This window comes from Moschus berezovskii, chromosome 4 (genome assembly GCF_049115385.1).
Source record: "Moschus berezovskii isolate FMDL1 chromosome 4, NW_MosBer_1.0, whole genome shotgun sequence".
Lineage (NCBI taxonomy): Eukaryota > Metazoa > Chordata > Mammalia > Artiodactyla > Moschidae > Moschus > Moschus berezovskii.
Genome location: NC_142463.1, coordinates 20,511,468 through 20,539,285, shown reverse-complemented (window position 1 = coordinate 20,539,285; position 27,818 = coordinate 20,511,468). Strand labels below are relative to the sequence as shown.

The 27,818-nt window shown below is 38.6% G+C and overlaps 1 protein-coding gene across 8 annotated transcripts in view; it reads right to left on the bottom strand.

Annotated features, from left to right (window-relative positions):
• MAST2 (microtubule associated serine/threonine kinase 2) overlaps positions 1-27,818 on the bottom strand; it is a 217,028-nt gene that overhangs the window by 96,678 nt on the left and 92,532 nt on the right. Inside the window, exons 1-3 of one of the 8 annotated variants that reach the window (XM_088835263.1) lie at positions 5,998-6,374; positions 5,703-5,779; positions 3,148-3,342 (exon numbers count right to left, since the gene is read on the bottom strand). The exons of 4 other annotated variants lie outside the window; for them this stretch is intronic. In XM_088835263.1, coding sequence (XP_088691389.1) covers positions 3,148-3,342; positions 5,703-5,779; positions 5,998-6,012 — 287 coding nt within the window. In that variant the 5' untranslated portion in view covers positions 6,013-6,374. Of the gene's footprint in view, positions 1-3,147; positions 3,343-5,702; positions 5,780-5,997; positions 6,375-27,818 lie in introns of those variants that run through there. 3 more of the 8 variants (XM_088835264.1, XM_055404060.2, XM_055404061.2) reach the window with 3 other exon arrangements.

Here is a 27,818-nt window from a genome sequence, read left to right as displayed (position 1 = left end):
AGAGAAACAGGCAATAGAGGATGAGATGGTTGGATGGCATCAACGAATCAATGGGCATGAGTTTGAGCAAACTCCAGGAATTGGTGATGGACAGGGAGGCCTGGCATGCTGCAGTCCAAGAGGTCGCAAAGAGTTGGACACGGCTGAGCAACTGAACTGAACAACAACTGCTTACTAGTAACTTCCTTAATCTCTCTGTACACAGTGCCTTCATCAATAAAATAAACTGACTTGGATTATTCACTTCATCAATAAAATGGGCTTATATTACCATCTCACTGGAGTATTCTGAACATTAGAAAAATGCTTAGTATACAGTAATGCTCCACAAATATTACCTGCTGTTTCATTTCTCAACTTTTCTTGACCAAGCAAGATAAAACAAAAAATCTGTCCTCCATCTACTACGTTTATCTAACATGTACATCAGTTAATCAATAATCTCATGAGGCAATCTTCATTTCTGATGATAGAAGTATGAGTTCAAACTATTAGGAGATTGGGTTTCTGCTTCCTGCCATGATGGGGAAATGGAGACAGATCTACCCTTATGCCTTAAAAACGTTAAAAAAAAAAAAGATGAAATATATGAAACAATAGTTTTAAACACTGCACAGAAGGGAAACATAGAAAGTAAGCTGTAAATTTGCCCCCAAAGTAAGTCCTAAGATTGCTCTAGCTTACCACCTGGGAAGAATTCCTAGGAAGCAACACAAGAAGGGGTTACCCAAAAAGAGTTCAACAATTTCCCTGCGGTGAGGGGGGCAAAACTGAGAATTTGGAGGGGCTACGGTGGATAGGATTTGAAAGGCAGAAAGGAGAGAACTGTACAGAGAGAGTTCAGCAGGGGGTTTCTGGAGTCTTCAGTCCCGATCAGTGAGATGGGGAAGGAAACTATCTAAGGAAATGATACTACTTCCCAGAGCTCACATAGGCCTAGGAATGGGCAATGCTCCCACCAGCCAAAGTAGAAAAAATTCACAATGCATGGTCATTAAGTACAATACTTAGAAAGTACTGCCTCCATATAAAGAAAAAATTAGACCCAAATGCTGTTCTGGGACCATCTACAAAGCCTGAAAGTAACCCTCAAAAGGATCAAACTATTTCTTTCTGACAATTTAACTACATCTCAGAATAAAATTCAAGAATATTTAAAGAAATACAAACATAGCCAGCAAACAACAAGGTAAAATTATCTTGCTATATCAGTGAACTGGTATGATGCATATGAGAGATACAAAAGAAGAATGAAATAAAACACTAATACAGTGACCAGACATGTGGACAAGTCTGGTGGGGTGGGGTGGGGGGGAATTTAACAAGTTGTCAATCCTAAAGCTATAATATATGCCTTAGATTGTGTCCTAAGAACACAGGTGTCACGGGCTAGTATTTTAAGGTTGGGGAACCAAGATTCAGTAAGCCACACGGCACAGCTGAAAAAACAGGGGGTGAGGGGGCCTAGTACCTTAAGCCATGGGCCAAGATGGGGTACACCTTAGCTTGTGGGTGCTACCCAACCTACAATTTTTCTCAGTCTAATGCACCAAGGTCTAGTACCTCCAGAATAAGGTGGTTTCAGGGAGGAATCAGCTTCTAATGCTGTCCTATGTCAGTCTAAACTTTCCCTCAATTGTCTTTGGAGTTTGAGTTCATATATCAAATAATGTCACTTAAGTCTGTATAATAAGTTTTGCTTCTATTTAAATTTGTCTTTTTCCACATTAATTTTTCCCTAACAGAAAGTTTACCAAATACCTATTGATCAATCATACCTTCCTTTTACTTGAAAAATTTTTTCAATTGGCTTCTTAGTCCTTCCTGAAGAACTGTTCCTTTTTAGTCTCTCCTCTGCTAGTTCTTTGCCTCCCCAATCTCTTAAAGTCAGATTGCCCTAGTCCAGGGCTCAATTCATTAACATTTCCTCCTTCTCTACTCACTGGATAATCTCATAAACCTAATGATTCATTTATAAGATGACAATTTCTAATTACATCTCTTTGGCCCAGACCTCAGGTATCTCTAACTGAATGTCTAATTAACTATCTCTTGCAGTTCCCCAGTCTCAGTTCACAATAACTAAAATTTTCTAGCTGTTCAGCTCCAAATCTTCAGTTATCCTTAACTTATCATTTTCTCAGATTCTGCACCTAATCCACACTTCTTACCCCCTGCACCATCGTGAGTTCAAACCACTGTCTCTCACCTAGAATATACCAGTAGCCTTCTAACTACAATGATAGTGATTCTTTTCATCTGAGTTGGATCATGGCGTTCTTCTGCTTTAATCTATTCAATAGCTTCTCAACTCACTCAGTAAAAGAATAAGCATCCTTATCATGGTTTTAAAGCTCTACTTTATCTGGCGCCCCACTACATCTCAGACCTCATTTCTTCCCACTCACCACCTAACTCATTCCACACGAGCTTCACTGGACTCTGCTATACAAAGAACACACAGAGCAAGATCTTAGATCAGGTCTTAGGCACTTTCTGCTGCCTCTGTCTGAAATGCTTTTCCTTCAGATATCACTGTTCTGGCTTTGAGACTGACTTCAGGTCTTTTCTCAAATGTCAACTTATTGTTGAGGACCTCCCTGGCCATCTTACATGAAATGTCAACCCCTGGATCCCACATTCCCCATCCCCCTTATCCTGCTGTATTTTCTCAGTATCATTTATGTCCATCTGTTATATATTTACTCACTAATTTGTTTGCCTCCCTCCACTAGAATCTAAGCTCACTGAGAGCAGGGACTTTACTCCTTTGTGATCACAGTTCTTCACGAGAAAAAAAGTGCCCAGCATATAGTATGGACTCATTTTCCTTCTATGTAAAATGTGGGTTTGGACTATTTAACCCTCAGAGAGCTCAAGCATTCTATCATGCTATGTTTCTCCTACGGGTTGGTTACAGGGCTGTCCATTGGTTAAGATGGACACACAATTATCTAACTACTGATATGCTACACTACTTTCGGCCTAATTTTGCATGTAACAGAGATCTGTGGAATTCCTTTCACACAAGCCATCTCTTTTGTGCAGTTTTTCCCCATTATTAAGGAGAAAGGTCTAGGTTTTACTGGCCTGATAAGGCCAGAAGCAATCGCTAAGGCCCACGTTCATCACAGTAGGTTTCCTTACCTCCACTGCAGTGAGCGGCTGGAACAGGGACTGCCAGGACTGCTATGGGCGTGTGTGTTCAGGAAAAAGGCAAGAGGAGAAGTAGCCAGAGCACAATCGGCACTAAAGGGGACTTTAGAGAGGGACCAGGCTGGAGCCGACGTGGGAGAAAGTACATGCTGGTTTACTTCAGATCCTCGGCAAAGAGCAGAGATTCTGACAATGTACCATAGCAGAGAAAAACAGAGTCAGTGGTAATTTCTCACCCAAAAAGAAACATTCAAAGTGGGTTAGTTTAGGCAAGAGGCTCAAGAAAAGTAAGTGGTCAAAAACCATTCTCAGATATTAATATCATACCCAGTACCAATGTTGGCACAGAATGACCACGGAGACAAAAACTTAATCCACAGAATTAAAACCAAAAAGTTAAGCTTTGGATATTCAAAGTATTTAGGTTGGCTTCTGTGAAAATGTTGTAAATTTACTACAATTCATCAATTAACAAGCAACAGACAATATGTTGTGTTATGTCAATAAAAGTAAAGGATTCTTAATAGTTTAAGTTGTTAGATTACATCTAAAATAATACCAAGTTGTTTAACTAACTTTCGTCTGAGTATACCAAAGAATGTTATTTCACTATATATAACAAATTTTGCTTCTATTTAAATTTTCATTTTGCAGGTTTTTTCCCCAAAAAACAATTTAACCATCTTAATGTGTTAAATCATAAAGAAGACTAAGTGAGATCATTAGACTGAACACAGAGAGATGGTAAATATGAATTTCTATTTCTTAATCATATATAATAGACATTTCACAGATGACGAAAAATAATTGACAGATGCACAGCATTTAATTTGTGTAGCAGTGGTATAGCTTTCTATACAAATACCATATTTAACTACAATATCTTATTGCCAAGATAGGAAAAAACCTTAAGTATCACATAAGCACCTGTTTTAAATGATGTTAGTTTCCTGTATTGTTACTGCTACCTGTTTGGATTTGATGACATTCTACTTGTATTTAATTATATATATTCAAAAGAAATCGCCACCTTCCTATATATTATCCCTCTAGCTGGCTTCAGCATATTTCTCAGATGAGTACAAAATATGAAGATATAATAGGATGGTAAAATTTTTCAATATACTTTTAAATTATCAGTAAAAATATTAAATTTTCACTTTCAAAAAGAATTTCCACTTTTCTAAAGAACTCTAAATGACATCTAAATTTAAAAAATTAGTCCCCTAGTACAGTTGACACTTGAACAATGCAGGTGCCAACTCCCTTTGCAGCTGAAAATCTGTCTATAACTTCACAGCTGTCACTCTAACTTCATAGTCAGCACTCCATATCTGAGGTTCTGCATCTGCAGGTTCAAGTAACTATACATTGTATAGTACTGTAGCACATATTTATTGAAAAAATTTGTGGTGTAAGTGGGCCTGTGGTTTTAAGGGTCAACAGTACATATAAGCTGGAGCTAATCAGAACACACAACAGGGTCAACGGTACATATACGCTAGAGTTAATCAGAATGTACACTTTTCTTGTTAACCTGAATAACATTGCTTATAGAAAATTTTGGAGTCTTAAATCTTACCACATGAGGCTTAGCCATCTGATGAATATATAATTAGAAATTATAAAAAATCTATGAAAACCAAATTTCATTCTCTTTGCTCTTAATTACCACTCTGCAAATTGGTTATACTCTAGAGCTACAGTCTAAAAAGGAATGTTTGAAAAGGGAAGAGATTGATAAACTACTTCCTAGATCCTCAAGGAGCGTTTTCCTAATCCAAGTTCAAAGTCACTAAAACAGATACAATGATTAAAATGACCAGTAGTACACTAATGTTTGGAGAGCATGATTTTTAATCCCTATGTTTTCTTAATTGATGAAGTTTCTCTATTGTGGTCATTTACTTTGTAGGTTTAATATGGAAATAAACCATTTTTTTTTAAAAAGTGTGCCAATCCTTAAAATTTTATACTTCAAACAAGTCTGATTTCCCAAGATCTGGTAGAATCATCAGTTCAATCAATGAGCATCCACTAGCACTGAAGGGCGGAGACCCAAAGGAAGCCCACTGACGAAGTCTGCCTACTTGAGTAGCTATGCTGTCTTCACGTAACCACTACCCTTCAGCGGAAGGAAATCTGAAGTGCATTCCCTCTGCCCTGTTACAGCAAAGGCTGTTCAAGACAGATCACTGAAAGGGAATGAACCCTAGGGCACTCCTTTCCCTGGTTCCCTAATTTTCTGATCAATTCACTCAATTCTTCTTCTTTAGAAGCCTGAGCATCTCTTGGGAAAGTTACCCTGAAGTGGAAGTCTTCTTCCATTCCCCAGCTTCAAAATCCTTATCTAAGTATTACTCCTAAATTGGTCAACATAGAAATAAAATTCCCGCCCTAAAAGACTCAGGCTTGGATCTGCAAGGGCAGATCTGAGGTCCTGAGCTGACAGGCCAAGGGCAGAAATACAATACCCTCTCTAGTCAAAAGAGGAGATATTTTCCTTTCCATTTGTTTCTCGCATCCACTGGGGCTTTGACACTTACTTTAAATACACTTTTGCTTGCAAGGCAGGAAAAAAAATCTTCATTGTTAGCTCGGCTTCCCAAGTACCTAAGAATCTCTAAAAGACATCTAACTCAGTTTTCAGAATTAGAAACCCCATATACCTCTGCCAAGGACCACTGTTTTGACCTTGAATTCATGAAGCCAGCCCAGCCCTCTTCCTGACAGGCATCTCCAGACCAGAGTCTTTATCCAAGCAAATGAAGGTATGTTAGTTGGCATTAGTTCTTTTCCTGACACCTGCCAGTTTCCACTCAGAGACCCCAGCCTCCTTACTGGATCCGCAGGCATGGTGCTCCCAGTCTCTCTCTCCTCCGTTTCATCATTTTCCTGGCTACTCAAGCTTTTGCCCTCTCCCACTTGGAATCTTGGCAGGAAGTTCTCTCACACAAGAGGTATGCAGGCATAAGCCAAAGGAAACTTACAAAGGCTTCCCAAATTTAAGAGAAAAATTAAAGTACTTTTCTTCAAAATTATGATTTTCAGCAACACCCCCCCCTTAAAAAAACCTAAAAGCACAAAAGGCAGCAGTGAGGCAGAGTGAGGAGTCTCAGATCCCAAATGAATCAGCTGTCCTCTGTCTGCCTGACATCATTCACACTCAGCCTGGAACAAATCAGAGTCCCAGGGAGCACCTCGTTCCTCCTCAGTGACAAGCATCAGATCCCCTCCCCCACACATCAGTCACAACCTCCAGCCCTGAAGCCTGGCAACAGTGAGGACTCTGGCAGAGACTGCACATACCAACTTGAAAACTCACACTGTGACAGAAATACTGTTAACTCAGGAGGCGTGGGTCAGGCTAGAACAGCTGCTGCAGTGGGTAGCAGACTGGAACAAAGCACATTAAGGATCCCAAATCAGTAAATAATGAGCTAAGAATATGTGGGCATTTCTGCAACACTATTCATTCTCAAGCCCAGACCTCAAGGAGGACAAAAGAGTTGTAATGCTAGGGCTCAGGAACCAATTTAAGTAAACTCTGTACTTCTTCAAACAAAATCCAGTATCATTTTAAATTCAATTTGTATTACTCTCCAGTCACTTAAACAACCATCGGGTAAGAAAAGCCATAAGTCAAATTAAGAGAAGTAGGCCTAGAAACTACTTAGTTTAATTTCATCCATAAATTATTAATGAAATAATTTCTATGGCAGATATTATATGAGGTAAGCTGCATAAGTACTGTAAAGAAGGGTAAGTCACTGACATTTCCCCACCTATAGAATGAAAATACGTAAGGTACTTAATAGGTGGGTTGTTTAGGAGAAGGCAATGGCAAGCCACTCTAGTACTCTTGCCTAGAAAATTCCTGGTAGGCTGCAGTCCATGGGGTCACTCAGTTGGACACGACTGAGCGACCTCACTTTCACTTTTCACTTTCACGCACTGGAGAAGGAAATGGCAACCCACTCCAGTGTTCTTGCCTGGAGAATCCCAGAGATGGGGGAGCCTGGTGGGCTTCCGTCTATGGGGTCGCACAGAGTCGGACACGACTAAAGCAACTTAGCAGCAGCAGCAGTGAAGATTATTATATGTAAAACAGAAAAGTGTCTAGCACAGAGGAAGTGCTATAGAATTATTAGTTATTATCATAGGTCTTGCCCTCCCAAGAGGGCAAGCTCTCAATCTAAAGGGGAAGATAAGTACAAACACATAAGAAACCATCTGACAAAAGCAAATAAATTATTGAGCTAAACACTGACAGCTAAGGGAGTGGAAATTAAGCAAAATCTTGGTCCCCTGCTTCAGAGCACCTGCCAACTCGGATGAGATCCTCTCATTCATATGGATGACAAAGCATGTCAAACTGTTCTTCCAGGATAACATCCAAAAGATTAATTCATACTCCAACCAGTGCTTTTCAAATGCAGGTCACAACTCTTTAGTGAGTCATGAAATCAGTTTAGAAAGTCAGGACCAATATTTTCTTAAAAGGGAAACAGAATTTTCAGAAAAGAAAATATCAAAGTGCTTCACACAAAGTGAGGGGAAGAACTATTTAGTGAAATTTGTGTTTGTAACACCTGTTATTGAAATATGTATTATTTATAAGTGCAAACACGTGTCATGGGTTACAGTGTAAAATCTATTATTGAGGGTCACAGTCAAAAAGATTTGAAAGCCACTGTTCTAATTACCCAACCAAACTTACCTTACCTGGCAGCTACAGACACTTTCCCTCTCCATGTACCAGCCCAATCATTTCTCTCTCACAGTTCCTTCCCAGAATCCCCCGTTCTCTATAACAAAAATGGAAACTCTCTCTCAGAAATCTACCACCTTTCAATAAGTACGGAGTCCCACTTTGGGAAAGTCTCGTGATGATATCAGGGTCAGTCACAGAAGCCCACACTCCCACATCCAGCAAACTAGCCTCTGTCTATCCCCACCCCAAGCTGAGGCCATGCAGTTAAGGTGAGGTTCCAAGTTCCTACTCAAGATCTTCCATTCTCTAATACCCAACCACAGGTTACTTAATAATAATAACAACAATAATAATAATGGAATAATAGCACGCATATCATAAAGCTGTGATGAGGACTACTTGATGATTATATGTAGAGTGCTTAGAGTAGAATCTAGTAATTACTTACAATTGTTGGTTGCTTTATGTCATCATTAACATCATTTTTCATCTAAGAAATGCAAGTTAAAATCACAATGAGATATTACTACCCACCCCCTTAGATTGGTCTTAAAATTTAAATTCTTACTATAACAAGTAGAGTAGGTATAGATGTGGGACAATTAGAACTCTCACTATCACTGATAGTAGGAGTATAAAATGGTACAAACAGAGCAGAAAATTATGCGGTGTTTTTACAAACTTACATTTATCATTTGAAAAGGATGGGGAAAGGGCAAAAAAAAAAAAAAGAAATCTAGTTTAGCTAATTGGTTTTTTCACTTGTTAAAAGGTTAAATACAGTTTAGCCAGGGACTTCTTTGGAAGTCCAGCTCAGTTCAGTTCAGTCGCTCAGTTGTGTCCGACTCCTCGCAACCCCATGGACTGCAGCATGCCAGGCCTCCCTGTCCATCACCAACTCCCGGAGTTTACTCAAACTCATGTCCATTGAGTCGGTGATGTCATGCAACCATCTCATCCTCTGTCACCCCCTTCTCCTCTTACCCTCAATCTTTCCCAGCAACAGGGTCTTTTCAAATGAGTCAGTTCTTCCCATCAGGTGGCAAAGTATTGGAATTTCAGCTTCAGCATCAGTCCTTCCAATGAATATTCAGGACTGATTTCCTTTAGGATGGACTGGTTGGATTTCCTTGCAGTCCAATGGACTCTCATGAATCTTCTCCAGCACCACAGTTCAAAAGCATCAGTTCTTTGGCGCTCACCTTTCTTTACAGTCCAACTCTCACATCCATACATGACTACTGGAAAAACCATAGCCTTCACTAGACAGACCTTTGTTGGTAAAGTAATGTCTCTGCTTTTTAACATGCTGTCTAGGTTTGTCATAACTTTCCCTCCAAGGAGCAAGCGTCTTTCAATTTCATGGGTGCAGTCACCATCTGCAGTGATTCTGGAGCCAAAAAAAATAAAGTCAGCCACTGTCTCCACTGTTTCCCATCTATTTGCCATGAAGTGATGGGACCAGATGCCATGAACTTAGTTTTCTGAATGTTGAGTTTTAAGCCAACTTTCTCACTGTCCTCTTTCACTTTCATCAAGAAGCTCTTTAGTTCTTCTTCGCTTTCTGCCATAAAGGTGGTATCACCTGCATACCTGAGGTTATTGATATTTCTCCCAGCAATCTTGATTCCAGCTTGTGCTTCATCCAGCCTAGCAATCCTCATCATGTACTCTGAATATAAGTTAAATAAGCAGGGTGACAATATAGAGCCTTCACCTACACCTTTGACAATTTGGAACCACTCTGTTGTTTTATGTCCAGTTCTAATTGTTGCGTCTTGACCTGCATACAAATTTCTCAGGAGGCAGGTCAGGTGGTCTGGTATTCCCATCTGTTTGAGAATTTTCCACAGTTTGTTGTGATCCACACAGTCAAAAGCTTTGGCATAGTCAGTAAAGCAGAAGTAGATGTTTTTCTGGAATTCTCTTACTTTTTCGATAATCCAATGGATGTTGGCAATTTGATATCTTGTCCCTCTGCCTTTTCTAAAACCAGCTTGAACATCTGGAAGTTCACAGTTCACATACTATTGAAGCCTGGCTTGGAGAATTTTGAGCATTACTTTGCTAGCGTGTGAGATGAGTTCAATTGTGCAGTAGTTTGAACATTCTTTGGCATTGCCTTTCTTTGGGATTGGAATGAAAACGGAACTTTTCCAGTCCTGTGGCCACTGCTGAGGTTTCCAAATTTGCTGGCATGTTGAGTACAGCACTTTCACAGCATCATCTTTTAGGATCTGAAATAGCTCAACTGGAATTCCATCACTTCCAATAGCTTTGTTTGTAGTGATGCTTCCTAAGGCCCACTTAACTTCACATTCCAGGATGTCTGGCTCTAGGTGAGTGATCATATCATCATGATTATCTGGGTCATGAAGATCTTTTTTATATAGTTCTTCTATGTATTCTTGCAACTTCTTCTTAATATCTTCTGCTAGGTTCATACCATTTCTGTCCTTTACTGAGCCCATCTTTGCATGAAATGTTTCCTTGATATCTCTAATTTTCTTGAAGATATCTTTCGTCTTTCCCATTCTATTTTTTCCCTCTATTTCTTTGCACTGATCACTGAGGAAGGCTTTCTTATCTCTCCTTGTTATTCTTTGGAACTCTGCATTCAAACAGGCACATCTTTCCTTTTCTCCTTTGATTTTCGCTGCTTCTTCTTTTCACAGCTATTTGTAAGGCCGCCTCAGACAGCCCTTTTCTTTTTTGCATTTCTTTTTCTTGGGGATGGTCTTGATCCCTGTCTCCTGTACAATGTCACGAACCTCTGTCCATATTCGTCAGGCACTCTGTCTATCAGATCTAATCCCTTGGATCTATTTCTCACTTCCACTGTATAATCATAAGAGATTTGATTTAGGTCATACCTGAATGGTCTAGTGGTTTTCCCTACTTACTTCAATTTAAGTCTGAATTTGGCAATAAGGAGTTCATGATCTGAGCCACAGTCAGCTCCCGGTTGTATTTTTGCTGACTGTATAGAGCTTCTCCATCTTCAGCTGCAAAGAATATAATCAATCTGATTTCGGTTTTGACCATCTGGTGATTTCTATGTGTAGAGTCTTCTCTTGTGTTGCTGGAAGAGTGTATTTGCTATGACCAGTGCATTCTCTTGGCAAAACTCTATCAGCCTTTGCCCTGCTTCATTCTGTACTCCAAGGCCAAATTTGCCTGTTACTCCAGGTGTTTCTTGACTTCCTACTTTTGCATTCCAGTCCCCTATAATGAAAAGGACATCTTTTTTGGGTGTCAGTTCTAGAAGGTCTTGTAGATCTTCATAGAACCGTTCAGCTTCTTCAGCATTACTGGTTGATGCATAGATTTGGACTACCATGATATTGAATGGTTTGCCTTGGAATCGAATCTGCCTTGCAATGCTGAAGACATGGGTTTGGTCCTTGGTTGGGGAACTAAGATCCCTCGTGTTGTGGAGCAACTAAGCTGGGACTTTGCAACTACTGAGTTCCCTCACCATAAGGAAAAATCTCACATGATGCAAGGAAAATCCTGCGTGCCGCATCTAAGACCCAATCCAGCCAAATAAATGTTTTAAAAAAATTTTAAATATGTATTTTAGTCAAAAGAATTTTCACATAGCAGATTCAATAAAAGTAACATTGCAGTAAAATACAAGGAAATTAAAGCAAGAAAGTGGAAAAAGTAAGTTGGCATGATGTATTCTTTTTCTATTGCATAAGAAATTATCACAATCATAACCACTTAAGACAACACACATTTACTATTTCAATTTCTATGAGTCTAGAATTCAAGCACAGCTTATCCAGGTCCTGTGCTTAGGGTCTCACAATGCCTAAGCAGAGGACCTAGATAAGCTGTGTCACCCCCGGCATTCTTATACAGTGGCTTGGCTAAGGAGGAATCCACTTCTAAGTTCAATCAGGTAGTTAGCCAAATTTATTTCCTTGTGACTACGGGACTGAGGCCGGAGCTGCTCACTGGATATCAACTGAAAGCCAACCTCAGCTCCTAGAAGCTACCATCATTCTGTGCCACATGGGTTTTCCCAACATGGCTGCCTACTTCAAGAAGCCAGAAAGACAGTTTCTATGGTGAGTCTACTAACTTAGACAAAGTCTTATATACCATAATATAGACACATGAATGACATCTTATCACTTTTACTCTTTCATTGGTTAGAAGCAAGTTTCAGGTACTGCCATACTCAAAGGGAATAGGATTACACAAAAATATTAATAGGAAGAGGAGACCATGGGGGCCACCTTAGAGTTTGTTCACCACACATGACTATGACGCAGATTCACCAATAAATTTTCATCGACTACTTTATTAGGACCACCACAGTTCAAAGTTAGTCTGAACATACTGCTATTTTGGGTTTTCTTGATATCCCAGCACTGAAAACATTAAAGGAGATGTTAAAACATGTTCTATGACTGCCTAGCTATTGTTTTAAGGGATGGCGAAATTGCAACATAAGTGATAGCAACTTATAAGGTGATGTTAAAATATTGTGTAATATCTTCTGTGACAAGAATAATTTATCATGAGACTCCATTACAAAGTTTGACATGTGGAGCTCCTGGTTCACTTCTAAATCCATGTACTGCTTTAAGAATTTTTTTTTTTTTACCAATTCCAATTTTTACTACTGTAGCAGAACAAATACCCTCTAATTTAAGGGGGAAAAAAAAAATCGAAGGAATTCCCTGGTGGTGCAGTGGCTAAAACTCTGAGCTCCCAATAAGGGGGCCTGGGTTCGATCCCTGGTCAGGGAACTAGACCCTTCATGCCACATGATACTGCCGTAAAGATACTGCATGCAACAAAAAAAGATCAAAGGTCCTGTATGCTATAAACTAAGACCTGGTGCAGCCAAATAAAAAAATGGTTTTTTAATCTGAAAACAAAATGACTCAAGAAAGTTTATGAAGCTGGTATTGTCAAAATAACACAATTTTTAATATATTTAACTTAGTATATTCACAATATACTATAGCAAGCGTCTTTTATTATTCACAATAAATCACCTGCTCCTTGGAAGAAAAGCTATGACAAACCTAGACAGCTTATTAAAAAGCAGAAACATCACTTTGCTGACAAAGGTCCATACAGTCAATCAAAGCTATGGTCTTTCCAGTAGTCATGTATGGATGTGACAGTTGGACCATAAAGAAAGTTGAGCGCCAAAAAATTGATGCTTCTGAACTGCGGTGTTGGAGAAAACTCTTGAGAGTCCTTGGAATGCAAGGAGATCAAATCAGTCAATCCTGAGGGAAATCAATTCTGAATATTCATTCGAAGGACTGATGATGAAGCTGAAGCTCCAATACTTTGGCCACCTGATGAGAAGAACTGACTCACTGGAAAAGACCCTGATGCTGCGAAAGATTGAAGGTGGGAGAAGGGAATGATAGAGGATGAGATGGCTGGATGGCATCACCGACTTGATGGACTTGAGTTTCAGCAAGCTCCAGGAGTTGGTGATGAACAGAGAAGCCTGGCGTGCTGTAGTCCATGGGGTCCCAAAGAGTAGGACAAGACTGAGCAACTGAACTGAACTGACATTCACAATATCAATCCAATACATAATCAACATAAAATAAAAACACACTTTACATTCTTTTTTCACAGTCTTATTGTAAAAGAACGACATAGCCCTTGAAGACAGGAAAAAATGGTTAGAACTGATTAGGTCAAAGATGGCAGAAGTTCAACTTCCACTAGACCTTGAGCTTCACTATACGCTCATCATAATACATTCAGTTCAGTTCAGTTCAGTTCAGTCGCTCAGTCGTGTCCGACTCTCCGCGACCCCATGAATCACAGCACGCCAGGCCTCCCTGTCCATCACCAAGTCCCGGAGTACACTCAAACTCATGTCCACAGAGTCGGTGATGCCATCCAGCCATCTCATTCTCCGTCGTCCCCTTTTCCTCCCGCCCCCAACCTTTCCCAGCATCAGAGTCTTTTCCAGTGAGTCAACTCGTCGCATGAGCTGGCCAAAGTATTGCAGTTTCAGCTTTAGCATCAGTCCCTCCAATGAAGGTCATAATACATTAACATACGCTAAATGACACACCTGCTAGCACCATGGCAGTTTCAAGGCCAACAATAAAAAGGCCAAAAAGTGGGCAGGGTCCAATTCCTGTAAACCTCTGCCCCTTCTTCAAAATAGTGGAAATAATCCTCCCACTCGTTAGCCTATGAAATTACCCAGCCCATAAAAACTAACTCTGCCATGTTTCAGGGCCTCTTGCCTTCTGAGATGGCCCACACTCTGTATGGAACGTGTTTCTCCCATGGCCACTCTCATTTTCCAAGATAATCCTATGACGTAGGGCCAGCTCTTACCTTTAGAGATGGACTACATTCTGTCTATGAAATGCATATACTCTCTAAGTAAATCTACTTCTTACCTATCATTGTCTCTCACTGAATTCTTTTTGCAATGAGACATAAATAACCTGAACTTCATGAAGTCTTGATATTTGGTACGTGAGTATTTGATCTCAATTAAAAGACAATGGGTTCAAGTACCAGTTTAGGTTCTGGCTGGATTTGAGTCCTGGCCATGCAACCAAGTCCCAATTTGAGTTGTATGGTTTCATATATATTTCTCAAAATTCATCAAGCAAAACTTTTTGGGGACACCCAAAGAGCTTATTTGTATGAGTTATAACTATCAATAATAACTGCACTACAAATGAAAACTGCAAGGTTTTGTATCTGTGTGTGTGTTTAGCTTACACAACAGACATTTATTTCTCACAGTCTGGAGGCTGGGAAGTCCAAGATCAAAATGCTAGCAGATTTGAAGATTCTAATACAGGGGACATGAGTTTGATCTCTGATTCAGTAAGATTCTACATTCCACAGAGCAACTAAGCCCATGCACCGCAACTATAGAAGCCAGCTCACCCTAAAGTCTGTGCCCTGCAACAAGAAGCCACTGCAATGAGAAGCCAGCCCACAGAGCCTCCACTTGCCGCAACTAGAGAAAGCCTTTATGCAGCAGCCAGAGCAGCCAAAATAAACAAATAAAACAAAAAAGATGCTAGCAGATCTGGTTCCTTGTAGGGCTCACTTCCTGACTTACAACCAGCAGTCACCTTCTCACTGTGTCCTCATGGGAGAGAGCAAGAGAAGGGAATGAAGTAGGGGGCTGGCAGTGGAAGGGGAGAGCCACGTACTCTCTGTCTCTCTCTCTCTTCTTATAAGGACACTAATTCCTTATAAGGGCACCCTCAGGACTTCATCTAAATCTAATTACCTCTCAGACATTTTAATAATGTGTTATTTATTGATTCATTTGAAGACAGCAATGATAAACACATTACATATTACTATCATTTTAGTATTACTATAGAATTAAATCTGATTTGACAACCCCCTAAGAACCGTCCTCAAGTAAAGTGTGAATATGTTCCAGAATACAAAAGAGAACAAAATTGGGAAAGTGACTTTTGTTTCCTGTGGCTTATAAATACCATGAAATGAATCTGAAAAGCTATGAACTGGTTAAATTTTTAGCAACTTTTGCCCAATTTTGATGCGCCAGTTTCCTTGGCTTACTGTTTATTGCTTTCACCTACCTTATTAAAGTTTATTCTTTTTTCCTGTGTAATGTGCCCAGATAGCAAATATTTTATACCTTAATAAAATAACTTCCTTCACTTTATGTTGACTTATTATGTCCTTAATTATTTAAGAAAAGAAACAAAATAAGGTTCCTTATGGAAAAGCTGAGGTTATTCAAAATTGTGTTACCTTTTATTTAGTTTATTTGACATTTTACTATTGATGAGTTTAATGGAAAAAGCTGTCAAATCAGAAAAGAGGCTCAGTTTTCCCTAGTTTAAATTTATACAGCTAAAATGCTATGAATATAAATATTCCAGAAACTGTATAATTATGGGGAGTTTCTAGAGATTTGTCAATTCCCTTTTATCTCATAACCTAGAGTCGGAAATGGCAATCCATTCCTGTATTCTTGCCTGGAAAACCCCATGGACAGAGAAGCCTGGTGGGCTACAGTCCATGGGGTCACAAAGAGTCAGACACAACTGAGTGACTGAGCATGCATTTATCCCATAATGTATTCCTGTCTATGAGTCCTCACAGTGTTTTGCTAGATTTTAGGAAATAATAGTTTAGTTTTTTCAGTCTTAATTTCAGTTATCACTTAAAAAGTTATGTGCTAACAGCCTTACTTTAAAAATCTAAATCTAGCTTCTTCTAGGCCAATGGAATTTTATAAATGTATACTGATAAATGTCTACCATTTATTGCAGTCTTACTAAATCTTTTTACTTGATATCTGTAGTTTAATCCTGGCATGTTCTGTGTCAAAAGATTATTACATATTATATACCAAGAATTTTTCCTCTGTAAAATCTATGTTCATTCATATTTTATAAATCAGATGTAATATCCACTGTCTTCTTTGAAAAAACTACCCCTAGAGACAGTTCGCTAAAATTTTTTTTGAGTTGATCTTATGATTCTTATTTTGTATGCTACAGAAACAACTTAATTCCCCTGTTAGTTGGACTGTTCTTGTTATAAACTCTCATCACTCCATTCACATTTAAAAACTGTCAATAATAAACTGACCACAGCTGTCATTGACCAAGAGATTTTTTTATTTTTTACACTGATGCTAGGTTCAAGGCTTTACAATCAACTAAAAGCCAAAGTCTGTGTTTTCAACAAAGAATTGTTTCAGAGTTCCTTGGAAAAGGACTGTAGTAGGTATTTCAAACTATCGACACTTTAAAGAACAGACTCTTTGGGTACAGGTTTCTGATGCTGTCACTTGTGGAAAACTTTCAGACCATTGCAGTGGACTGAGTCAGAATTTCCGTAACTCTTTTTAGTCAAGAAGCAGACTACTAATCTAAAATCTAGTGAAATGAAATTACATTAAGGCTGAATGAACTAATGAGGGATGACCGTAGTTTGTTTGGAATATTGTCTTAAGGCCTATTTTCTGGGTATATAAGGAAGCCTACTCTTTCTTCTTAATCTATCTAAATTCTTAATAATTTGCTTTTGTAAAAGGAAACATTTCTGAATTGTATCTGAGTCTCACTGACTCCAGTGAGATTTGAGAAAGTCTTACTAAATTTACTTACTGAATTCCCTTAAAACATAATTGTAATAAATGGTTATGCAACTAAGAGTTTACCTAAAATGTCATATTTGAGAATGATACTTATTTAATCAGGTAAAACAGGCCACTTTTAAAGAACTATGGTTGAATTTTTGACTCAATACATAAATGCTATAAGGAAAACGGGCCTGGTTTTACAGGGTCCAGCAGGTCACTTCCTGGCAGACCCAAGACCCTTAAGACATTTTTAAGGACCTTGAAAAAAAGAAGAATCCACCCAAATTCATAGGTATTACAGATGAATCTGATAAAGAATTTCTTAAGCTTGGCTCTCTAGCCTCGAAATACAAATAACAGCGGCTTTTTAAAAGTTCAATCTGAGATTCTTTATAAAATTCCCAGCAAAGCAAATTTAAGAAGGCCAAACAGGAAATTAACCTTATTGCTATCCCTGTGTAAAAAACTAGGCTATATTTAATGAGACCAACCTTGTTTTATGATCAGGAATAGTATTTGAGACTGGTTTAATCAAGAGTGAGAGAAAGTGAGAAAACTTGGTGTAAGTAAAGAAAAAAAAACAGTAATAATCTTCAGATTGAAAACTATGCATTGTTTAGAGATTAAATTATTTGATTCTAGCCTTTTATTGTCTTTGTGCTATTTTACAACTCTCTAAATTACAGATAAGTGACAGCAATACAAAATAGTTCCTTTCTATAGAAATGCAAATAAGCTCTGTATAGTATAGTTTCAACTGGCTTCCCTTCTGCCCACAGAAGTATCCAGGTTTGTAACCACTTATAAATTTTTTCAATATTTCTTTACTACATACAAATTTGTCTTTTTTTCACTTCTCTTCTGAAGTGGCCACAACATGTGCCTGGTACTCATTATTAAAAATAATAATATTAAATTAAAATTAATAAAATATTTAACACCTTAAAAAAACAATAGTTTCATACTTTTCTGTAATTTGTTATTATGAAACTATATTTCTCAAGATAGAAGGATAAAACATATTTTATTTTACAGTTTATTAGCTTTACTTAAAACTCTTTTACATTTCTATCTCCACTTATATTCTTGTCCTAGGTCACATAAATGTGATCCTGACCTGATGGAGCTTACCATTTGCTATGATCTGAATTGTGTCCCTCACCCAAAATTCCTATTTTGAAGCTCTAATTCCCCAATGACTGACTCTACTTGGAGATAGTATCTTCAGGAGGTAATTACAGTTAAATGAGTTCATAAGAACAGGGGGGGCCTAATCCAACAGGCCTGGAGACCTTATAAGAAGAGGAAGAACTTGATCCTTGATCTTTCCCTTTCTCTACACTCCCCACCCTTATACACATACACACACATACACACATAAAGGAAAGGCCATGTAAGCATAAAGTGAGAACAGTAAGAAAATGGCTTTTTATCTGCAAGCCAGGAAGACAGTTCTCTTTAGAAACCAACCAGGCCGGCACTGTGATCCTGGACATCTAGCCTCCAGAACTATGAGAAAATAAATTTCTGTTGTTTAAGCCCTCAGCCTATGGTATTTTGTTATGGCAACCTAACCAGACTAATAGACAATCCACTGAGAGATGAAAGACAAATAATTCTTCATCTACAATTTCTGTGAGAACTATGAAGGAAAAGTAGAGGGTTTAATCAAAGTACATCATGGAAAACCCAACTTAGCCTAGGGACAGCCAGGTATGGATGAGATCAGAAAAGCCTTTCATAAGGAAGTGAGATGTAAGCTGAGACTAAGTAGGAGGTATATATGAAGAAAAGATCACTCCAGGCACAGAGAACACACTGTATATAGAGACAAAAATAGGAACAGGATTGTACAGAGTTTCATGGGCCACGTCAAGAGTTTCAGATGTGATCCTAAGACTATTACTCCTAAGAGTAATACAAATACACACTAAATGAATTTAAATAAACATCAAATAATCAAATCTGTACTTTAAAAAGCTTCTTCTGGCTATTTTATGATGGGTCCATGTACGGGAGGGTAAGCAATGCTAGACAAAGACTAGTTAGAAGTTACAGGAGTAGCAGAGCCAACAGATTACAACAGCTTGGACCATTTAGGCATACAAGTGCTTGTAGAAACAAGAGGGAATTGGTGCTATTTAGAGGTAGAGTATGGAGAAGGCGATGGCACCCTACTCCAGTACTCTTGCCTGGAAAATCCGGTGGACAGAGGAGCCTGGTAGACTGCAGTCCATGGGGTCGCTAAGAGTCGGACACGACTGAGTGACTTCACTTTCATGCATTGGAGAAGGAAATGGCAACCCATTCCAGTATTCTTGCCGAGAATCCCAGGGACAGAGGAGCCTGTTGGGCTGCCGTCTATGGGGTCGCACAGAGTAGGACATGACTGACGCGACTTGGCAGCAGCAGCAGCAGACGCAGAGTACAATATAAAGGAGCTGGAATGAGGCAGAGAAAGGTAACAAGGATAACAAAGTTTTCTGTCTTGAGGAAGTGGTACCATTTAGTAAGCTAGAAAATAGGAGTAGGTTTCTGAGAAAGACAATGACCTCGGTTTTATAAATGCTAACGCTGAGCTGACTTTGAGATATTAAAATAAATAGTTGCAAGGTCAAGAGATATAAATGTTCAAATGATCAGAATAATAACTACTTTCAACATAACAGTAACATACAGGTTCTCACAAATTGTCCATTTTCAGGTCTTGGGTCTACACACTTATGGCTCACTAACAAACCATGTTCATTTTTTTTAACAACAAAATAGTTCCTGCTGGGAAATTAGTCGTAACTATTGCTCCATTCCTTCTAATCTCTGTCAATCCCTGCCTTCCCACTGGGAGGTAGAGAACCTATGTAAGACCATTTTCTGTATAAACCCAATTTTTAAAAATAGACCATTAAATGTAACACAGAGCTATCACTCTGGCTTCAAAGTTCTTACAGGTATCAAAATTTCCTGACTTGCAAAGTCCACAGAGAAACTAAAGCCTTATATCAGGCACTACTGACACACACAAAGGATTTACAATGTGTAGCAGGTGGTACCTCTTTTTAGCACATTCTCCTGAAGCATTCATCTAAACAAATACCATCAAGTTGCATCAGAGTGGGAAAGTACATGACACTGTTTCACATGTCAGTTTCACAGGGCTAAAGTTTGATACATCCAATCCTTGAGCCCCAGGAAGTCTTCCCTGCCCACTGACTACCATTGCAGACACCTGGCATTTACTTTTGATAGCTTATGGTAAATGATGTCAGATTCGGGATCACCGAAGAAGATGTAGCTACGGGACCAGGCTTGATCACTCAAGAGCTTTTGTGTAGCAGAGTTTTATTAAAGCATAAAAAGGGAAAGAAAAAGCTTCTGACATAGACATCAGAAGGGGGACAGAGAGTGCCCCCCCTCACTAGTCTTAGCAAGGGAGCTATATACTTTTTCAATTGGTTATTACAGTAAATCAAAAGAATGTCTCAAGGTTGTAAAGGTCTTACCAGACCCACTTCCATATACATTTTAAGATAACAGGATTAGAACTAACAATAGAAAAGGAAAGATATACCCATTTGAATGCAGAGTTCCAAAGAATTGCAAGGTTCTTCCTTTTCTCCTTTGCCTTTCACTTCTCTTCTTTTCTCAGCTATTTGTAAGGCATCCTCAGACGCCTTACATCCACCAGACCATTTTGCCTTTTTGCATTTCTTTTTCTTGGGGATGGTCACTACTTGATGGTCACTTTGCTTGATCACAGCTTCCTGTACAATGTCTCAAACCTCTTTCCATAGTTCTTCAGGCACTCGATCTGTCAGATCTAATCCCTTGAATCTATTTGTCACTTTCAAAAGTTCCCAAGAATAACAAGGATTAAAAAAAAAAATCTTCCTCAGTGTCAATACAAAGAAATAGAGGAAAAAAACAGAATGGGAAAGACTAGAGATCTCTTCAAGAAAATTAGAGACACCAAGGGAACATTTCATACGAAGATGGGCTCAATAAAGGACAGAAATGGTATGGACCTAACAGAAGCTGAAGATATTAAGAAGTTGCAAGAATACACAGAAGAACTGTACAAAAAAGATCTCCATGATCCAGATAACCACGATGGTGTGATCAATCTCCCAGAGCTAGACATCCTGGAATGCGAAGTCAAATGGGCCTTAGGAAGCATCACTATGAACAAAGCGAGTGGAGGTGATGGAATTCCAGTTGAGATATTTCAAATCCTGAAAGATGATGCTGTCAAAGTGCTGCACTCAATATGCCAGCAAATTTGGAAAATGCAGCAGTGGCCACAGGCCTGGAAAAGGTCAGTTTTCATTCCAATCCCAAAGAAAGGCAATGCCAAAGAATGTTCAAACCACCACACAATTGCATCTCACATGCTAGCTAAGTAATGCTCAAAATTCTCCAAGCAAGGCTTCAACAGTACATGAACGGTGAACTTCCAGATGTGCAAGCTGGATTTAGAAAAGGCAGAGGAACCAGAGATCAAATTGCCAAAATCTGTTGGATCATAGAAAAAGCAAGAAAATTCCAGCAAAACATCTACTTCTGCTTTATTGATTACGCCAAAGCCTTTGACTGTATAGATCACAACAAACTGTGGAAAATTCTTAAAGAGATAGGAATACCAGACCACCTTACCTGCCTCCTGAGAAATCTGCATGCAGGTCAAGAAGTAACAGTTAGAACCAGACATGGAACAGACTCGTTCCAAATTGGGAATATTGTTACCCTGCTTATTTAACTTATATGCAGAGTACATGATGAGGATCACTGGGCTGGATGAAGCACAAGCAAGAATCAAGATTGCTGAAAGAAATATCAATAACCTCAGATATGCAGATGACACCACCCTTATGGCAGAAAGTGAAGAGGAACTAAAGAGCCTCTTGATGAGAGTGAAAGAGGAGAGTGAAAAATTGGCTTAAAGCTCAACATTCAGAAAACTAAGATCATGGCATCTGGTCCCATCACTTCATGGCAAATAGATGGGGAAACAATGGAAACAGTGAGAGACTTTTATATTATGGGGTTCCAAAATCACTGCAGATGGTGACTGTAGCCATGAAATTAAAAGATGCTTGGTCCTTGGAAGAAAAGCTATGACAAACCTAGAGACATTATTTTGCCAACAAAGGTCTGTCTAGTCAAAGCTGTGGTTTTTCCAGTAGTCATGTATGGATGTGAGAGTTGGACTATAAAGAAAGCTGAGAGCTGAAGAATTGATGCTTTTGAACTGTGGTGTTGGAGAAGACTCTAGAGAGTCCCTTGGACTGCAAGGAGATCCAACCAGTCCATCCTAAAGGAAATCAGTCCCGAATATTCATTGGAATGACTGATGCTGAAAGTGAAACTCCAATACTTTGGCCACCTGATGAGAAGAACTGACTCACTGGAAAAGACCCTGATAACTTTCCCTGCTGGGAAAGATAGAAGACAGGAAGAAAAGGGGATGACAGAGGATGAGATGGTTGGACGGCATCACCAACTTGATGGACATGAGTTTGAGCAAGCTCTGGGAGTTGGTGATGGACAGGGAAGCCTGGTGTGCAGCAGTCCATGGGGTCCCAAAGAGTCGGACATGACTGAGCGGCTGAATTGAACAGAGTTTAAGGGAAAACATATCCGTGAGCAAGATGAGTTGTTTTGTTGTGCAATCATCAGCTCTGGGTGTAAAGAAAAAACGTTTGTCCTTTTCTCCTCCTTGAGAACTTCAGAACCCTATCTCTTCCTCAAGAGCCCCAGACTCCTTTCCCCTCCTCGGAGACCTCAGACTTCTTATCAACCTACCTAAGAATTGACTCTCCCACTTACATCCAATATCTGATGTCTTAGTCCACTGATCAAATGAGTAAGTCAACACTGCAAAGATAACTATCCTCAAAGACTCAAGTTTAATATAGGCTACCAATAGCAACACACACACTATGACAGGTGCTGTAGCTACCTTTTCACTCCTACAGTTTGTTCTTTATCTCTACTGACTGCTCACAGCCTCAAAGAAATAAAAACATTCCAAGAAAGATAAGGACAATTACCTTGAGTTGTAATATGTATTAGAAAAGCTTAACTTTCTGGGTAACTAAAGACTAGAACACTACTGACACTGAGCTCCTAAGAATAGGGCCTGGATGTTGGTGCTGATTCACAAACAACAAAAATCCTATTTGATAGGAACTGCTAAGAGGGGGTTACGCCACAGACCCAGGCAAGGGAAGTCATTCAGAGCTGTTTCAACTGAGGAAAAAAAGCAAAACACAATATTCCTATGGCTTGCGTAAACAAACAGAAATAGCTTTAGATCTTCCTTTTCTTTCAATCATTTTCCCACAGGTATGTACACTATCAACAAAGTTAAAAGCTCCTCTAGGTCTGATATTCTAGACTAGATTTTTTTTAATGCAATAAAAAAATAATAATAATACCCCAATGGGTTTAAATATAAAATAGTTTTCTAAAAAAATGAAAACAATTTTACTTTAGGAAGCTACATCTAAAATAAATGATATAAGCCAGGTCAAAAGAACTTTCATAACCAACTTGTCCCAACAAAGTCTGTATCATTGCAGGCCTGGATGTTCTCATTCCCCATCTTGGGATTTAGCTGCTCTCTTCCTCATGTGACCAAAACCAACCATGAATAGCCTGTGACTTTTCTAAGGCACCCTATTGCTCATTTAACTTGGTTTAGGATCTTACTACGGAGAAGGCACTGGCACCCCACTCCAGTACTCTTGCCCGGAAAATCCCATGGACAGAGGAGCCTGGTAGGCTACAGTCCATGGGGTCACAGAGTCGGACATGACTGAGCGACTTCACTTTCGTGTTTCACTTTCACGCATTGGAGAAGGAAATGGCAACCCACTCCAGTGTTCTTGCCTGGAGAATCCCAGGGATGGAGGAGCCTGGTGGGCTGCCATCTATGGGGTCACACAGAGTCAGATACGACTGAAGTGACTTAGCAGCAGCTTAGCAGCAGGATCTTACTAATTTGTTTTTCTGAAGAATTTACAGTTTTTAATAGGTAATTATAGCCTGCTAATAATAAAAACAGTAATAAACAACTACCACTTTTTCAAAGTCTACTAATTAAATAGGCATTACAGTAAACACTTTAACAATAACAAATAGTTGAGTGCTAAATTGAAGGTTCTATGCCATACATTTTATATGCATAATCTTTTACAAATAAAATTAGGTATTTGAGGCTGCTGGGGACAAATTGTCAACACCCCTGTGTAAGGTCAATACACATGTACTTAGATGGCCTCCATTTTTGCTTAATTAAGAATATTCCAGCAGTTGTCCTCTCCATTCCTGCATCAACATCTCCTTGGTTACTGGATAATTTCACTGAGATACAAACAAGATATATCTCCTATTTACACTTTGAAAAGAGAGAAAAATACTCAACTCCATTACCCTTCCAGGTATCACCTAATTTCTAAAATCCTCTTTTCAGCAAATCACTTTGAAATAATAGTATAGACTACCTCCTCCCCAAAATATCAGAAGAGAAATAAGAATAATTAAATGAAACTCTGTATATGCTTCACTTACCTTTAATAACTGTTAACATATTGTTACATTGCTTTTTTCCTCCATTCTTTTCCTCTCATTCGCTCCCTCTCTTTCTCTAACACATACACACACACTTTTGTTAATTAACTGAATCATTTGAAAGTCAGCTATAAACATCATAGTAATTCCTCTCTCAAATACTTCCACAATTAATGTACTTGCTGTAAGAACAAGGAACAACCACAAAATTGTCACACTAACAAAGTTCAACATTGGCACCTTTTCATCGAAAGAAAAGTCCACATTCAAATTTCCTTAATTGTCCCAATAATATCTTTCAACTATTTTCAAAAATCCAGGATCCAACCAAAAATCAATCAAGAACTACATTTATTCACCAGGCCTCTTTTCTCCAACAATCTAGAGCATATCCTTAATGTTTGTGGTCTTTTACAACTTCAACAGTTTTGAAGAGCTCAGGCCAGCAGTTTTACAGATTATCACCTCAATTTGAGCTTTTCTGATTGCTTCCTCACACACTAGATTGAAATTAGACATTTTTTAAAATACAAATAATACAGAGGTAATACTGTCTCCAATTCTGTCTTGAATCCATTCAAATCAAGCTTCAGACCCACATCTGATCAATGTCACTTGCCAAGGTCACCAACTGGGTCTTCCCTATTACTGAACTCAAAAATCAATTCTTAGTTGTCATTTTACATAGCCTTGACACTTTCTTCTGGCTTTGGAAACACCACTCTCTCTTGGTTTTATTGCAACCTCACTTGGATGTTTTTTCTCAGGCTTCTTGACTGACATATTCTCCTTGTCTCGTAATAAGTAAATGCTGAAGAGGCCCAGGGCTCAATCCTTAGATCTCTTTTTTGACTAGATTCACTCACTCAACAGGTCAGTGCTTCTCAAACTAACTGTGATGAAGGACCAAGTGAAATTTCCATCCATTTATAAATCATCGCAAAACACAACAAATATAACAGAAAAATGATCAAATGCTTGAAGGTCACAACAATGTCAAATTGTTTAAACTTCTGAACTAAAGCAATTCATTGATCATCACCTGTCAGCTGATACACTTAAGTAGCATTTCAGTAGTTTATCTCATTCAATCCCATAACTTAAATCATCATCTATTAATATATGCTGTCAATCCCTAACTGTATAATTCCAGATCATATCTCACCCTTGATCCCCACGATTCACATATGCAGTCTCTTTATCAACACTCTTTCTTGAATGTCAAGCAAGCACCAAAGTTGCGATTCCTCCAAAAACCACCATCCTGCCCATCCCAAGAGCAACAATAACAACAAAAAAAAAACCCTGCTCCACTCACAACATTCTCAATCTTGTAAAGTAAATGGCAACCATATGCATCTACCTACTCAGTCTTAAAACCTCACCATCAACCTTAATCTCTCTCTTTTTCTCATATACCAAAATAAACTATCAGCAAATATTGATAGTTCTCCTTTTATACATCCAGAATCCATTCACTTCTCACCATCTAAGCTGCTACCACCCTGGCTAAGTAGTCATCATCTTGACTGAATTTTGTAATGGTATCCTCACTTACTTTCCAGCTTTCACTCCTGCTCTCCGTACAGTCTGAGCAACCAGTGACCTTATTAAAACCTAAGACAACTACTCAATAACAGTGCTGGGAAAACAGCTATGTACATTCAAGGAATGAAATCAGACCCTTACCAATACCACATATAAAAAGTAAGGTACCCTTATTTCCTGATTTCTCTATTGAAGATGCTAAGTCATCCTCTGCCATCTACTGCACACTCTGTACAAACACATGCCCAGCTCTCTGCAGAAGAGGTACCATGGAGCTTCCATTATTTGGGAAGATAACTAAGCACAGAGTTCAGATAAACCAGTCATTTCATTTACAAGTGAAGCATTTCAAGCCTAGAAATGATAGTTCCTGTTAAAACCATATATAACTTGTGAGTGGCGAAGTGTAGATTAGTATCCATGTTTCTAAGATTCCTTCCAGAGTAAAATTCTTTCTACTCCTCTAATACTAATGATTTTTTTTTTAATTATTATTCTGGTTAACTTAACTCTAAGTTCCCAAAATAGAGAAATGTATATAATTGAATCTTATAACCTCAGAATTTAGAGCAGTGCCCAACAAACAGCAGGTATTAATTAGTATGAATTTACTGAATGAACCACTGTTTAAATGTGAGTTAGTGTATTAAAAAGTATTTCTGGATAATTTCAATGGCGATCCAATGGTTAGGACTCAGTACTTTCACTGTCAGAGCCTGAATTCAATCCCTGGTCAGGGAACTAAGATCCTACAAGACACTTGGCATGGCAATAAAGGTAGTTAGAATAGGCCTAACTTTAGATACCACTAAAATAACCAAGAAATGTCTCTAAAGCTACATTGATCTAAAATTTCCTCCAGTTTCAAACAAAAATCACTTTCACAGGATATGCTTCCTTATCTGCAAAGTATTCATTAGAGGTATACATTCCTGAAAGAAGTGACCAACCTCAGACCTTTCATTTCACCTAACCTGAAGCAAAGGCAAAGCTCAGAGAACTTCCAAAAAAAGGAACCTGAAGAATAAAAAAAATGCCAGAAAGAATAGGAAAGTCACCAAGTACCAATATTTGCTGAATGTGATGCTGAAAAGTCACTCTCTTTCAGTTATATATACCCATTCAGTGCATCATTAAGTGCATCCGTTAAGAGTCCTGGCAGTGCTCTTGCCCAGTTTTTAGAAGACTCAGGACACCTGAGAACCTAGAACTGAGATTCAGAGCTAGAAATAAAGACAGAAAGGTGACTCTTAAATAATAAAATATATCTATATTTAACCTTATACAAGTATAAGCATTCTGAAAGCAACATACACTTAAACTAAGACTAAAAACTGAAGCACTATCACATATATTGTCTTTCTAATAACTATTAAAATAGAAGAAAAATAGGTATCAAAATGTTCATTCTATAGATAAAGCAACTGAGGAGATGAAGTGATTCCTCTACATTACAAAGTTAATTAAGTGACATAGCCAAGACTGACCCCTAGGAGTTTTCTGACTCATAACTCAAGTCTCCTTATATCAAATCACAGTGAGCTTTCATAAAGCAGCCAAAAGGACTTTATAAAAATCTCAGAGGACAATTTAATTATTAGAGCATTTTTACAAAGCAAAATCCCAGAATGACAATAACAGAAAAACTATGTGTTTCACATATTTTTAAACATATACGATGTACAAAGTGTACTTAATAAATATATATGAATATCGTTGTGTCCTCCTCCATAA